Source organism: Mauremys mutica, chromosome 3, assembly GCF_020497125.1.
Source record: "Mauremys mutica isolate MM-2020 ecotype Southern chromosome 3, ASM2049712v1, whole genome shotgun sequence".
Lineage (NCBI taxonomy): Eukaryota > Metazoa > Chordata > Testudines > Geoemydidae > Mauremys > Mauremys mutica.
The window spans coordinates 148095450-148108488 of record NC_059074.1 but is presented as its reverse complement, the minus strand read 5'-3'; the positions used below and the strand labels follow the sequence as shown (position 1 = coordinate 148108488).

Below are 13039 nucleotides of genomic sequence, written 5' to 3'. Positions count from 1 at the left end.
TTCTTGCAGGACGATTCACCCCACCCCCAGCAGGACTGCTTGCTGAGCCAGGCCTCCTGAGCAGCCCTGCTGCAGAAGGCAAGAAAAATCTGGAGACTGGTTCATATAAAGGACATATACCCCCTGCCACGGGGTCAAGGCCAAACCAGGACACAGCCAGGTTACAGCAGCAGCCTCTCCCTAGAAAACAGCAGCAGCCACGCAGCCTGGGGGACACACTGGCTGAAGGACTCTGGCCAGACTTCCATGTCCTGGGTCCCTTGGGCCCAGGACCTTATTGCTCTATGGCCAGTGCCAAGGGGCTCTCCTGTCCCTCCCTGTGCCTCATTGTGGGGTGCCCCATTCCGCTCTCGGGAAGCCTCCAACAGCTTCTGGGGGCTCAAATTCTGTTTGAATGGGGGACCAGACATCCTGGCCATCCCCCCAGTGCTTTGGCGAGAGAAGGCAGGGGTGGTATGACAGCTGCACTGTCCACAGGAGACTCAAGCTCAGAGCTCCAGCAACAGGACCCAGAATAAAACAGCTGGAAAATGAGGCTTGATCTAAACTGGGTGGACAAACCCCTCCCCCATACAACTCCAAACCAAGCCAGCAGGCACTCTGCTCACTGCCTCCTTCAACAAACCTGTGACCCTCACCTAGCCCTCTTACCAAACCTGCCCTTACATCAGGGCTGGACAAAGGCAATCCAGGGCCCTAGACACGCCCCCGATGGGGGTCACCATGCCATGGGCATGCGTGGCTCTGCACCTGGCCCCAACCCCACTTGGGTCACCTGTACCAGAGCCCTAGGCTGGGCTGGTGGGAAGCCCCACCCTCCCTGGATCACTGCTTCCTGTCTTCAGGTGGGCTGGGATCCATCCCTGGGAAGGGAAGATTCTGCCCTCAGCCATTGTAACAGAGGACTTGGGGGAGGGGGAATTTGCAACACCACCCTAGCGATGAGGGTCTCCCCAACACACAGAGTGCTCTGCTGGGATGGTGTCAGACGGTGGGGATGACCTGGAGCAGCGGAGTTACCGGACACAGATGGGGCAGTGTACCCCCGCCCCCGAGCACTCGTTTCAGGCTCTTGGCAGATCTCACTGCGCTTGTTACACATGGACCACATTTTTCCAGCTTTTCTGCACAACCCCGAGGGCTAGAGAAATAGTTTAAAAAAAAACCCTGGAAAGAGAGAGTCTGATGCTGTCATGTGACCTGCCCATGGTACCTTCATGCAGCCTTGCTTAAATAAGCAGCAGCAACACTTGTGCCAGGGACGCTCAGCAACAGGGCTACAGGCAGCATAGACTCTTCTAACACTGTTACTGCTTCCCCAGGAGACCAGCAGCAGGGTACAGGGAGGCCAATGAGGAATGGAAGCCTGAGGAGGGAGGGGTGGGATGCTGCTTCCCTTCAGGTATCCATCCCTGGACTCTCCAGCCCCCTTCACCTTCCTGTTTAAACACTCAGCCCATTCCCTTTGCTGCTGCAGCCCTCCACACACTAGGCCATTCAAATAGCTGGAAGCCCAGGATGTGTCTGCACCAGTCATGCACTTTTCAGAGCAGGATCTGCTGAACCCCCCCTGCCCTGCCCTGTTCGGAGGCAGTTCACAGCTGAGCCCGCTGGGCCTGCTTTACAGACATGACAAGCTCGCTCACTTATAGGATTGGCCGATGTACATTACTCAGCCTCAAACCTCAGAGCTGGCAAGCATGTTGCCCCATTGAGTCTTCGTTAGCCCCTGCTCCACCGGCATTTCATCACAATGGCAGGCCTGGGAGGAGAGATCTCACTTTTCCCAGCTACCCTTGTGCTCAGGAAATGTCCCCTGCAGACCACATTCACACAGCACCAAACCAACCCAGAATAGCCCACCCCAGTACAAGATCCACACAGGCTCTTATAAATCAAGAGAACCAGGGACGTACCATATGGAAGGGAGGGCCTTTGTCCAGCGGAGAGCAGAAATCACCAGCATGGGGGCTCCTGGCCTCCTGCTTTTCTTCCTCCACATCCACTTCCTTTCTGAGGAAGACCTAGAGGTGGAGAAGAAGCAGTCTGTAAGGGCTGAGTCTCACCCACTCACCAAGAGAGGTCTGGAGACCTCTTCGCCGAGCAGCCAAAGCCTGGGCTCCTTGGATAGGGGCTTTCAGGTGGAGACCCCCTGAAGGTCATAGTGACATGCTACCTGTGTTTGCCTGAACCCCCACCACCCTCCTGTTAGTGGCTGTTGATCCTGCTAGGAAAGGGTTAAGTGGGTTTGGCTGCCTCTCTGAGGCAGGTGGCTCAGCACTCCACCTGTTTGGGGAGAGAAGATCTAGGGTGTGGGCTGAGCTGGTCCAGAGAAGAAACCCTAGGAGCAGTCAGGCTTGGGGAGACAGTCTGATCTGAGCTGTATGTTGTTACCTTGTTACTGTTAATAGAGCCAGAAAGAGAGGGGTGTGGGATTGGTTGGACTCTGCACAGTGTGTGGACTGTGTTTCAGAGCAGGCTGGGAATTATACCCAGGACTTCTAGGATACTGGCTGCTTGCAATTCTCCCATCTCTGCTGGCAGAAACGTGGGTTATCTTTAACATCTGGAGTCACTTCTGCTCTTATAGTACAGGGGACAACAGCTGGAAGAGAAGCCAGTAACAGGGGCTCGCTTACTGTGCAGAAAGAATCCTTGGGATATGTGCTAGTCACTCTCTATCTTTGATATCATCTCTTTGGGAATAACACTGCCCACGTCCTGAGCGCCTGCCATCCGAGGGGCTCAAAGCACTCTGCAAACATTAGCTCCGCCTCACACAGCCCCCTCGGAGGTGGGTCAATACCGTTAGCCCCATTTTATAAACAGGGATGAGGAAAGACTTGCCCAAGGGTACACAACACATTTGTGGCAGAGCTGGGAATAGAACCCAGGATTCCTGGTCACACCTGCGCTAACCAATAGACAAAGCCATTCTAGGCCAAGTCTTGCTCACCACCTTCCCTCACAGGAATAGGCGTCAATGGGGCTCCTCATGGGAGTGCGGCTTGCAGGTCTGGACCCCATGGGTATGTCTATGCTTCAAAACAAACCCCGTGGCAGCGAGTCTCAGAGCCCAGGTCTAGACACTCAGGCTCTCAGAGCTAAAAACAGATGTGTAGACGTTCCCACTCAGGCTGGAGCTCAGGCTCTGAACCCATCCCCTCCCCAGCCTTTAGTGCCAGTGCTGCAGTTGTGCTGGCTTGGCCCTGTCGGGATGGCTATATATAGAGACCTGTGCAGATACAGAATCTGTATCTGCATCCGATCTGCAAACATGGTCCATGGAAATCTGCGTGTGCAGATTCAGATATCTGCAGATATCACGTGGCTATGCGCAGATTTGCAGGGCTCTAGCTATATGCTGACACACCCTGGGAGTCCTCTCGCTACCATTTCCCTGGCACCTACGCTACACGCACACCCTGTACTGCTTCTGGCAGGCTCAAGCAGCCCTGCAACAGCACTATCTGCCTCATCTTCACAGGAGGAGGCAGCCCACCTTTAGCAGGAAAGGGGACATGAGGCGGCAAAGGATGATCAGAAACAGCAGAAAAGTCTAATTGAGCTGAACACGCCCAGACAGAATCATCCTGGCAACTGTGGGATGAGCAGATCTCACAGGGAGCAGGGCCCTCCCTGCCCAGCCAGTGCCCACAGGTCTGACCCCCCACAGAGGTGACGGACGTATATGTACATTAGCGTCTATCCTGTTTGTGGAACGGCAGGTGGTTAGAGACACTGAGTGGCTGCTGCTGTGCCAGGCACAGTATCCAGGGAACCACTCATGGGCAGTCTTGTCCCCACGCCCATTGTGGCCTGCTCGGCCCTTCCCCACCCAGCGCTCAGCAATGAGAGATAAGCCTGCAGGTGACACAGGCATGTTATACACACTGTGCCTCGCAATCCGCCAGCTTCAGGAAAACAGGGCTGTCAGCATGCGATGACCTCATCCTTCCTGCCGAACTGCTGCGCGCTCACCCAGTCCCTCCAGCAGACAGCTCTGGAGTGCACGTGAAATGAAGAACTAAGTTAGGCCTTGCCTTGCTTTGGGGATTGGAGGCTGCAAATGAGAGGAGGGTGCCCCTGACTGGCTGGGACTTTCACTGCCAGCCACCACCATGTAAACCAGAGCCACCCGGAGGAGGAACCAGCACAGACCCTATAGGGCTCAATGCCAGGGAGACACGCGTGTGTACGCGCACACATGTTCTTGGCTGAGGATTCAGGGTCATCTTAGAGGATTCTTCCTTGGGGTCTAATGAGATAGTGCAGTGAGGTAATGTGTTAGTGGGTCACCACTGAAGAAGATGCTTCTCTGCTTCGATGTTAATTTGGCACATCAGTTTGCACTCACGAGGGCTGGAACAGTGGGGAAAGGAAGGGAGGGGCCAGGGGGCTACAATTCAGGATCAAGGGCATTGGAAGAGCTGTGTGTCGGAAGTCCAGGACGGAAATAACAGCGGGGCTGCAGGCCAGGAGTGAGGCGCATCAGCAGAGCTGTGCATGGGGAGCCAAGGACTGGAATAGCAGGGAGAGGAGTAAGGGGCACTGACAGAGCCCAGGGCTGGGAGAGCAGTGGGGGCTGCAGGCCAAGAATGAGTGTGTACTAACATGTTATTCTCTCTCTCTTCCAGCCCCACTCTCACCCTGTCTGGATACTACAGTTCCTTCTCTTCTAACACAGCTTCCGCTCCAGCACACTGTACTCCTAACATGTCCTGACTCCCTGTCAGCCCTCTGTCCTTCCCTCTCTTACAAAGCCCTATTTCGCAGGCCTCCCCTCCCTTCTGTGGGGACTGACTCAATCTCGCGAGTCCCAAATAACAGGGGGGAAAAAGCAATTATTGCACCTCCCCTCGCCACCCAAAAAAGAGGAGGCAAAGGATCTATGAGAATCCCCCTTTCATTGCCCAAGCTGGGGACTGCTCAGTCAAGCTGCCTAGCGAGAAGTGGGAACAGGCTGAGCGGCTGCTGGGTTTCCAGAACCGCCGGGGGCGGGGGGGCATCTCCCTGCAGGCCATCCAGAAACGAGTGGGGGAACGGGGCGGCCACCATGGACTTCGCCCTGAAGCTGGAGAAAACCATCAACCAGGCACTGCTGGACCTGCACAAGGTGGCCACGAGCCACGCGGACCCACACATGTGCGATTTCCTGGAGACCCACTACCTGGACGAGGAGGTGAAGCTCCTCAAGAAGCTGTGCAACCACATGACCAACCTGCGGCGTGTGGGGGCGCCAGAGGCAGGGCTGGGCAAGTATCTTTTCGAGTGGCTCACCCTGGGCGACAGCAGCTGAGCCCCGAGCTGCCCGCGGCGCCGGCCCTTTAAATCCTGCTGCCGAGCCCGGCCGGAGCCCCCCCCCACCTGCCGATCACGGGGTGACCTGCCCCCTCCAAAGTCTGTAACTGGCATTGAATAAAAGCTTGGCATTAGCAAAAAAGAAGAAAAAAATGATCTGGCTGTGTGCTGAGCACACCAGAGGCTTGCATGAGGCTGTCTGGCCTTTACTGGCACTGAAGCTCATAGGTTTGGTGATCATGTACTCTGCTCTCTTCCCAGTCTTGCCCCACTATGAAAGCAGCTGTTTTGGGGTTAAATCATGGGGAGTTTCTACTTGAGATCTCAGCTGCTTTCTCCCAGCACCAGCCTCAGGCCACCAAGGGGGTATTCTGAGCTCAAGCATCAAGCGATTAGAGTGTGTTCGAGTGGTTAGAGCACAGGTGACTGGCTGTCAGGACTCCTGGGTTCTGTTCCTGACTCTCACATAATGTGTGGTCCCTGGAAGAGACCTTCCCCTCTGAGCCTCAACTTCCCCATCTGTAAAAGGAGGATAATGATACTGCCCCCCCCCAAAAAAAATTGCTGTGAGGTCCCCTAGGGAGAGGTGTGGGGATTACCGCGGTGATTCAGAGAGGAGCCCTCAGGTGTGCTTGAATTCAGATGTATCCCCAAAGGCATGCTCATCTTCTTGTCTCCAAACTCCCCCTCACTGCGGGTTTCTTCCCCCTGGGGGTGGGGGTAATGTTGCCTCCACAGACTCATGTGGTTGGAGCTCCTACTAGTCTTCAATAACAGGACAAACAGAGAAGCAACCAAGCTCCCAGAGGCCCTTTACAAGAAGGGACGTCCTTCCCCAAGAAAGACCCATGTTTGTCTCCCTCCACACACTGCCTGTGCTATCTCCTCTCACTGGGAAGGAAAGAGAGCAGCAGACATGCAGACTCTCATAGCTGAGGATTGGGAGGGGGTGAGGGCAGATCTAGCCCTGATGTAACAGAGAGGCAGAATGCAGAGCAATAGAGCACAGCAAAGGACCGTGCCTATGCAGGGTCTGGGGGCCAGGGTACAAAGAGTCCTTACCTTGAACTGAGCCTTCCCCGGTCTGCTGCTGTTGTTGTTGTTGTGATTCCTCTCACAGCTGGTATGGACTGGGCCCCTAGACACCCCTTCCTTGCCTGGGCCAGGCTCCCCATGCCAGTTAGACAGCGTGATCTTCTTAATGGAGCGGGCTAGCGAGTTGCGGTTGAGCTGGTCCTCATCGGTGATGCCCTCCTCAGTTGGGCTGGTGCTCTGGAACCCACCTCCAGGGGGCACAGGGCTGGACTGGGCCTGAGCCAAGTACAGGGGGACACACTCATTGAGGTTCTGGCGCAGGGTACGGTTATCCAGGCCAGCCATGGTGTCATCAGGGCAGGAGTCCCCAGGGAAGTCCACCGTGCACTTGGGCAGGGAGAGCTTGGTGCTGATGGTGAAGGGCTGGATTTTCCTCGCCGTGCTGCCGGACATCCTCCCCCAAACATCGGTCTTGTGGAGTCCCCAGGAGATTGTGGGGGATATCACAACCCCAAACTCCCCACCCACTGCTGCCAAAGGAGAGGCGAGGCAGAAAAGGATCCAGCCAGCAGCCTGCAAGCCTCGAGGCAAGGAAACGACACAGGATTTCAGCTGAACTCCGCCTCCAGAAACAGAGATGGAGAAGCCCCAGTTGGTGCCGTCTAGTCCGTCCCCCAGGGCCCAAGGCCAGATCCCTCCCCAGGCCTCTGTCTAGCCTCCTTTGAAATGGCCCAAACCATGGGGCTTCCAACCCTTCCGAAGGGCGAAAGTCACAAAATAACCATCCCAGGCCCCTGAGGGGGGGGAGCAAAAGGAGGGATCCCCTTCCAGAGGGGCTGTCAGAAAACAGGAGTTGAAGAGCGGGAGAGAAGAAGGGAGGTGAGGGGGGGGATGGATCCCATCTTCAGACCAAGATGATGAAAATGATCCTCCCAGGAAAAGGCTGGAAACGGGGCAGCTCTGCAGAGCTGAGATGAGGAGTGATGAGTCTGCTCCCAGGGGGCAGGCCGGTCTCCCGCGGGGTGTTAAGAGACCTTCCCCCACTCCCAGGCTGGCTGCTGCAGTCTCTCCTCCCTCCTCGGTGGGCTCCCTGTCCTCCCCTGGGCTGGACAGAGCAGGCGCAGGGTGCTCTCCTCTGCTGGCAGGCTGCGCTCCCCCTCCCTGGCTAAGTGCACGGCGCTGTCCCCGCAGCGCCAGGGGAGACTCGAGGTCTCAGTCGTCCGCCTTCTTGCGCAGGTTGAGGATGCAGAGCAGGCAGGTGAGCACCGCCTCGCGGGACTCCCGAGAGCCCAGGCGGGCCCCCAGGCGCCGGAGCAGCGGCAGGAGGCGCTTGCGAGCCAGGAGCAGCAGGCGGGCGAGGAGGGTGCGCAGCAGCGGCAGCAGAAGCAGCGGGGCGGGCATACTGCGCTCAGGGCGCCGGGCCGGGCTCTGCGGGGCAGACGCACAGTGGGGTCAGCAGCTCGGGCGGGCGGTGCATCCTGCCCACCCGCCGCGGGGATCCAGTCCCGCGGGGCTCACGCCTCTCCAGCCCTGCCCGCGGCGTCCGGCTCCCTCCCTCGGCCCGGCTCCCTCTCCCCCGCGCGGGCCCAGCCCGTCCGGCAGGCAATTCCTGAGCATGAGGTCATGCGGCTCCCGAGCTCACTTCCAGCCCCGCTCCCCGGCGCTGTGGCGGGGGCCCGGGGCGCTGCCCGGCACTGCAGCCCGCCGCGCGGCAGGGGCCGGGATCCCAGCTGCGGCCCGCGCGCCGCCCTGCCCCGCGGCTCTCTGCTGCCCCCTGGCGCAGCGCGCGGACTGGGGCCGGGGAGGGAACATCATCTCCGAATGTGCCCGGCGTTGTCCAGGCAACCGAGCGCCGGAGGCGATGATGCAATTGAATTCCACCGGGATGGGCGGCGGAGCGGCCCTCGGCAAGGAAACTTCTCCGGGCGCCATGGCAACGGGGAACACTGGGGGGGGGGTCGCTGCTGGGCCAGCCCTCCGGCTCCCGTCCGCTCTGCAGGGCCAGGACCACCACCTCTGCTGGCCCCTTGCCCCAGCCAGCCGCCTTCCCCCCGCGCCCCCCGGGAACTGCCCGCTGCCCTCCCGCAGCAGCAGCACCCTAGCGGGGCTCAGCCTCACCTCTGCAGGGGCTGAGGTCTCAGCAAGGATCTATGGGGATGCTCTGGTCAGGTGCCTGTGTTATATAATAGGGTAGCAAACTCCTGAGTGCCAGATCTAGGGGGTGGACTCAGAACTGTTCTGCTGTGAGTCATAGGCCCCATACTGCCAGCAGCTCATGGGAAATCTTTAGGTCTAGTAGTAGGTTCTATTCTTGCTGCCCCTGTGAAATTCCCCATGGCCACAGCATGCAGCATAGTGGCAGAGGTGACAATAGATTTTCTAATACAATGCACAGGGAAATCTGTCCCAGGGGAACTAGGGAAAGCTACCTAGTAGGACTGGATCTTTGTCCAGCCATCTGATATATTTCTGTGGCCTCCATCACCATAGGATTTGAGCACTTCACAGTCTTTAGTGTATTGATCCTCACAACACCCTGTGAGGCAGAGCTATCATCCCCACATTATAAATGGGGGACAGAGAGACTAAGGTTGAAGAACACACAGGAAGTCTGTGGGAACTGAACTTATGTCTTCTTAGTCCTTAGCCAGTATCCCAGCCCCTGGACCATCCTTCCTGAGGCTGCCTTTAAAAGTGGTCACCTGGGACTGAAAGCTGCATATTGGAGGTGCGCAACCTAGGGCAAGTCTTACTATCCGTTATGAATGGCAGGGAACATGCCAGCTTAGTAAAGCACCCTCTATATTTATGAATCGGGATACATGGTAGTGCCTGCCCAAGAGAAGCCGAAGGATCCAACCATACACCACTACCAAGAGGAGCTCAGATAACATTAGCTCTGCCTTGGACTGTGTATATTACACTCAGCCTTCTTACCGCAAGCTCAGCAACAGTTTTCCACTTGGGCAGCTCTCACGCTCGAGGTGGTCTGTACCTGGGAAAAATCTAGGAAGACAAGAAAAATACTCATGGTAAAATAGTCCCCCTTTTATGCAGATAAGGAGGCATGGTGTGTGTCCCATGGGCAGATTTGGGGCCTGCTCCAGCAAACACTTTGCTATCTTGAGTAGCCCTATCGCAGCCTGTGGAGTAACCCAAGGAAGGATTCAGTCCAAGGGTTGAATTTTATACAGAGCAATGGCTTCTTTAATAGCTCACTGCCAGCAGTCTTGATCTTGGCTGTCTCCTATCCCCATCTTTGTCCTCCCCTGCTGTGGCGTGCACTGTCTGCTTGCACGCATCCCCCTTCTCAGAGCAATGAAAATGCCCAGCTCCAAACAGCACCTCTTCATGGTTAGACCAGGGCGAGGTTATTGTAGCAGAGAAACGTGACCCTGCCCCCGAAACAAGCAGCCCTAGCCCACAGCTTCTGAATGTCCCATGCCAAATGCTGCTGAGGGAGAAAGGTGCCCCCATGGATCAACCCTGTCTTGGGATGCACCCCTGAGCTCTGGGGCCCCAGCACTGAGATTCCAAATGGAAATCAGCCCTAAGAGAGGATCCATATAACCCGAATGGCTCTTACAGTTGTTGGGATTCTTCCTTCTCCGGGATTGCTCAGGGAACGTCCCTGGATCTTTCCCCAAAGAGGAGCCTTCACTGCCCCAGCTCCCCCTGACAACCTGACCTGTCTCCAGCACAAACAGAAATAATGTCCCCAGCAATGAGAAACAACAAAAATTCTCCTCCTCACCAGCTGCCCCTTTAAACTCTCGCTTCGGGGTGGGGAGGGGGGGACAGCACATGCTCGGTGTAAGTGATAGTGCTCGACCCCATGACCCCATCTGTTGGGATGGTCGTGCTGGCTCCCGGCACATGCAGGGCGGTTAGCGCTGGGGGCAGAAGGAGGGGATTGCATTAACAACATCTGTCCTGCACAATAACACAGTTTGGCAGCAGCAGCAATGCAGGGTTCTGTTTCAGTACAAGGCCCTATTGAAACCCCAAACAGGCGGCTGAGTTAAAAATACAGCCAACCCCCCCCAGCAACTGCTGCCCTGTCACCCACACCCTGCTCCTCACTGTCTGCTGCTTCCCCTGGGGAGAGTAATACATCCAAATAACACAGGCACTTGTGCTTCAGCCTAGGAGAAAGTGGGCATGGGGAGTGGGGGGACATAGCCACTGGCATTCAGGGCTGGTCCATAGCTCTCAGGAGGAATGGAGGACTCAGCAGTAGAAGTAATCTTTAGGGGGTTTAGGAGCAAGTTGACCACAGCCCCTAAGAGGCGCTATAATCTATTGTTATTGGGGGCTCCAGAGGCTATGAGGCTGGCCCTCCGGGGGTGCAGTAACTATAGTTTCTAAGGCCACCTGGTAGCTGTTTGCAAGCTCTGCTGTAACCTAAGGGTGTCGTGCATGAAGACTCTGGGAACATTAGCCAGTGCTACCTACTTTATTTTGGTTCCCGCTGGCTGTCCAATAGGGGAGATATTTATACTTTGGGGGAAAAGAGGCCTTGCTCGGTGCTCTCCCATTCTCCCTTTGTTATACCCCTACCCCTCAAAAAATCCAACCTTTCACTCTGGCCCAAGAGAGCTACAGCTCAACAACCCTGTTCCAAGCACTGGCCAGATCGGGTCCTTTTTAAGCATTTCAAGGTGCTCAGTCTCCATGCGGCCATCAACCAGGGGAGTGAAGGACCAAGCTGAGGATGAGAACCTGTGTTCCAAATTTAGTTCCCCCTGCAGACCTGCCCATTCATGCAAAATGTGCCACAGGATCTGGGCTCCTGAGCAATTTCCATCCACTTGGATGCTAGCGATGGGTATTGGTGCCATGTAGATCATAGTGGGGAGTGCTACTTTTGGGTATTGATGCCACTTACATTCTAGTGTCAGGTAGGAACACTCTTACACTCATGCAAATTGCTATGTGGAAACATGAGGATTTTTCTTTCTTGCTGTCTCCAAAACATGAATAATCATTGGGAATCATTTAAGAATACCTTACTAGATGCCCCAAAAGCCACAATATAATGCATATACAGCAGAAGTTAGAAATTGCATGAAATTGATAAGGGAAACCAAGGGATACAAGGAAAAATTTATGGCCAGCAGACTTAAGGGCAACAAGAAGAAGTTTTAAAAATATATTAGGAACAAAAAGAAGCCTGGCAATGGTATTGGTCCATTGGTAGATGGAAATGGTAAAATTATCAAAAATAATGCAGAAAAGGCACAGGTATTCAATAAATATTTCTGTTGTATGATTGGGGAAAAACAGGTGATGCAGTCTCATCATATGGTGATGATAACACTCTTTCCATTCCACTTGTATCTCTGGAGGATGTTAAACAGCTATTAAAGTTATACATTTTTAAAATCAGCTGGATAACTTGCATCCAAGACTGTTAATTTTGATCTTCAATAAGTCTTGGAGCACTGGGGAAGACTGGAAGAAAGCTAATGTTGTACCAATTTTTGAAAAGGGTACACAGGATGACCTGAGTAATTATAGACTTGTCAGCCTTACATTGACCCCAAGCAAGATAATGGAGTGGCTGATATGGGACTCTATTAATAACAACCTTAAGGAGGGTAATGTAATTAAAGCAAATCAACATGGGTTCATGGAAAATAGAGCCGGTCAAACTAAGTTGATATCTTTTTTTGCTGAGAGTAAAAGTTTGGTTGATAAAAGTAATAGTGCTCACATAATAGACGTAGACTTCTGGAAAGTGTTTGACTTGGTGCCACATGGCGTGTTGATTAAAAAACTATCATGATATAAAATTAGCATGGCACATATTAAACGGATTAAAAACTGGCGGGTCATCAAATGTAACTGTAAACAGGGAACCGTCCTCAAGCAGTCTGTTTCCAGTTGAGTCCTGCAGGGATCAGTTCTTGGCCCTATGCTATTTAACATCTTTATCAATAACCTGGAAGAAAACATAAAATCATTGATAAAGTTTACAGATGACACAAAAATTAGGGCAGAGGTAATTAGTGCAGAGGACAGGTCACTGATACAGAGTAATCAAGATCATTTGATAAACTGAGCGCAAGCAAACAATATGCATTTTAATATGGTTAAATGTAAATGTATACATCTGGGAACAAAGAATGTAGGACATTCTTACAGTTCTTGTGCCTACAGTTCAAGAAGAATGTTGATAAATTGGAGAGGATTCAGAGAAGAGTCATGAGAATGATGAAAGGATTATAAAACATGCCTTATAGTGATAGACTCCACACGCTTAATCTATTTAGTTTAGCAAAGAGAAGGTTAAGGAGTTACTCAATCACAATCTATAGGCATCTACATGTGGAATAAATAGTTAATAATGGGCTCTTCAATCTAGCAGAGAAAAGTACAACACAATCCAATGACTAGATGCTGAAGCTAGACAAATTCAGACTGGAAATAAGATGTAAATTTTTGACACTGAGAATAATTAGCTGCTGGAACAATGTACCAAAGGTCATGGTGGATTCTCCATCACTGGCAATTTTTAAATCAAGATTGTATGTTTTTCATAAAGATCAGCTCTGGGAATTATTTTGGGGGTAGTTCTATGTGCTATACAGGAGGTCAGGCCAGATGATCACAATGGTCTCTTCTGGCCTTGGAATCATAGGTGCTGGAACTAGGTGTGCTGCTGCACCCCCCTGGCTTCCAGCATATCCAGGGTTTACAG

At 53.8% G+C, this 13039-nt stretch overlaps 1 protein-coding gene and 1 pseudogene across 3 annotated transcripts in view; one reads left to right on the top strand and one right to left on the bottom strand.

Moving 5' to 3' along the window:
• Positions 1-10032, bottom strand: part of LOC123366283 — a 47820-nt gene extending 37788 nt beyond the window's left edge. Inside the window, exons 1-4 of one of the 3 annotated variants that reach the window (XM_045009572.1) lie at positions 9923-10032; positions 9274-9342; positions 6364-7764; positions 1917-2024 (exon numbers count right to left, since the gene is read on the bottom strand). In XM_045009572.1, coding sequence (XP_044865507.1) covers positions 1917-2024; positions 6364-6789 — 534 coding nt within the window. In that variant the 5' untranslated portion in view covers positions 6790-7764; positions 9274-9342; positions 9923-10032. Of the gene's footprint in view, positions 1-1916; positions 2025-6363; positions 7913-9273; positions 9343-9922 lie in introns of those variants that run through there. The other 2 variants (XM_045009570.1, XM_045009571.1) reach the window with 2 other exon arrangements.
• On the top strand, positions 2984-5438 carry LOC123366002 (annotated as a pseudogene).
• Positions 10033-13039: the final 3007 nt, after the last annotated feature.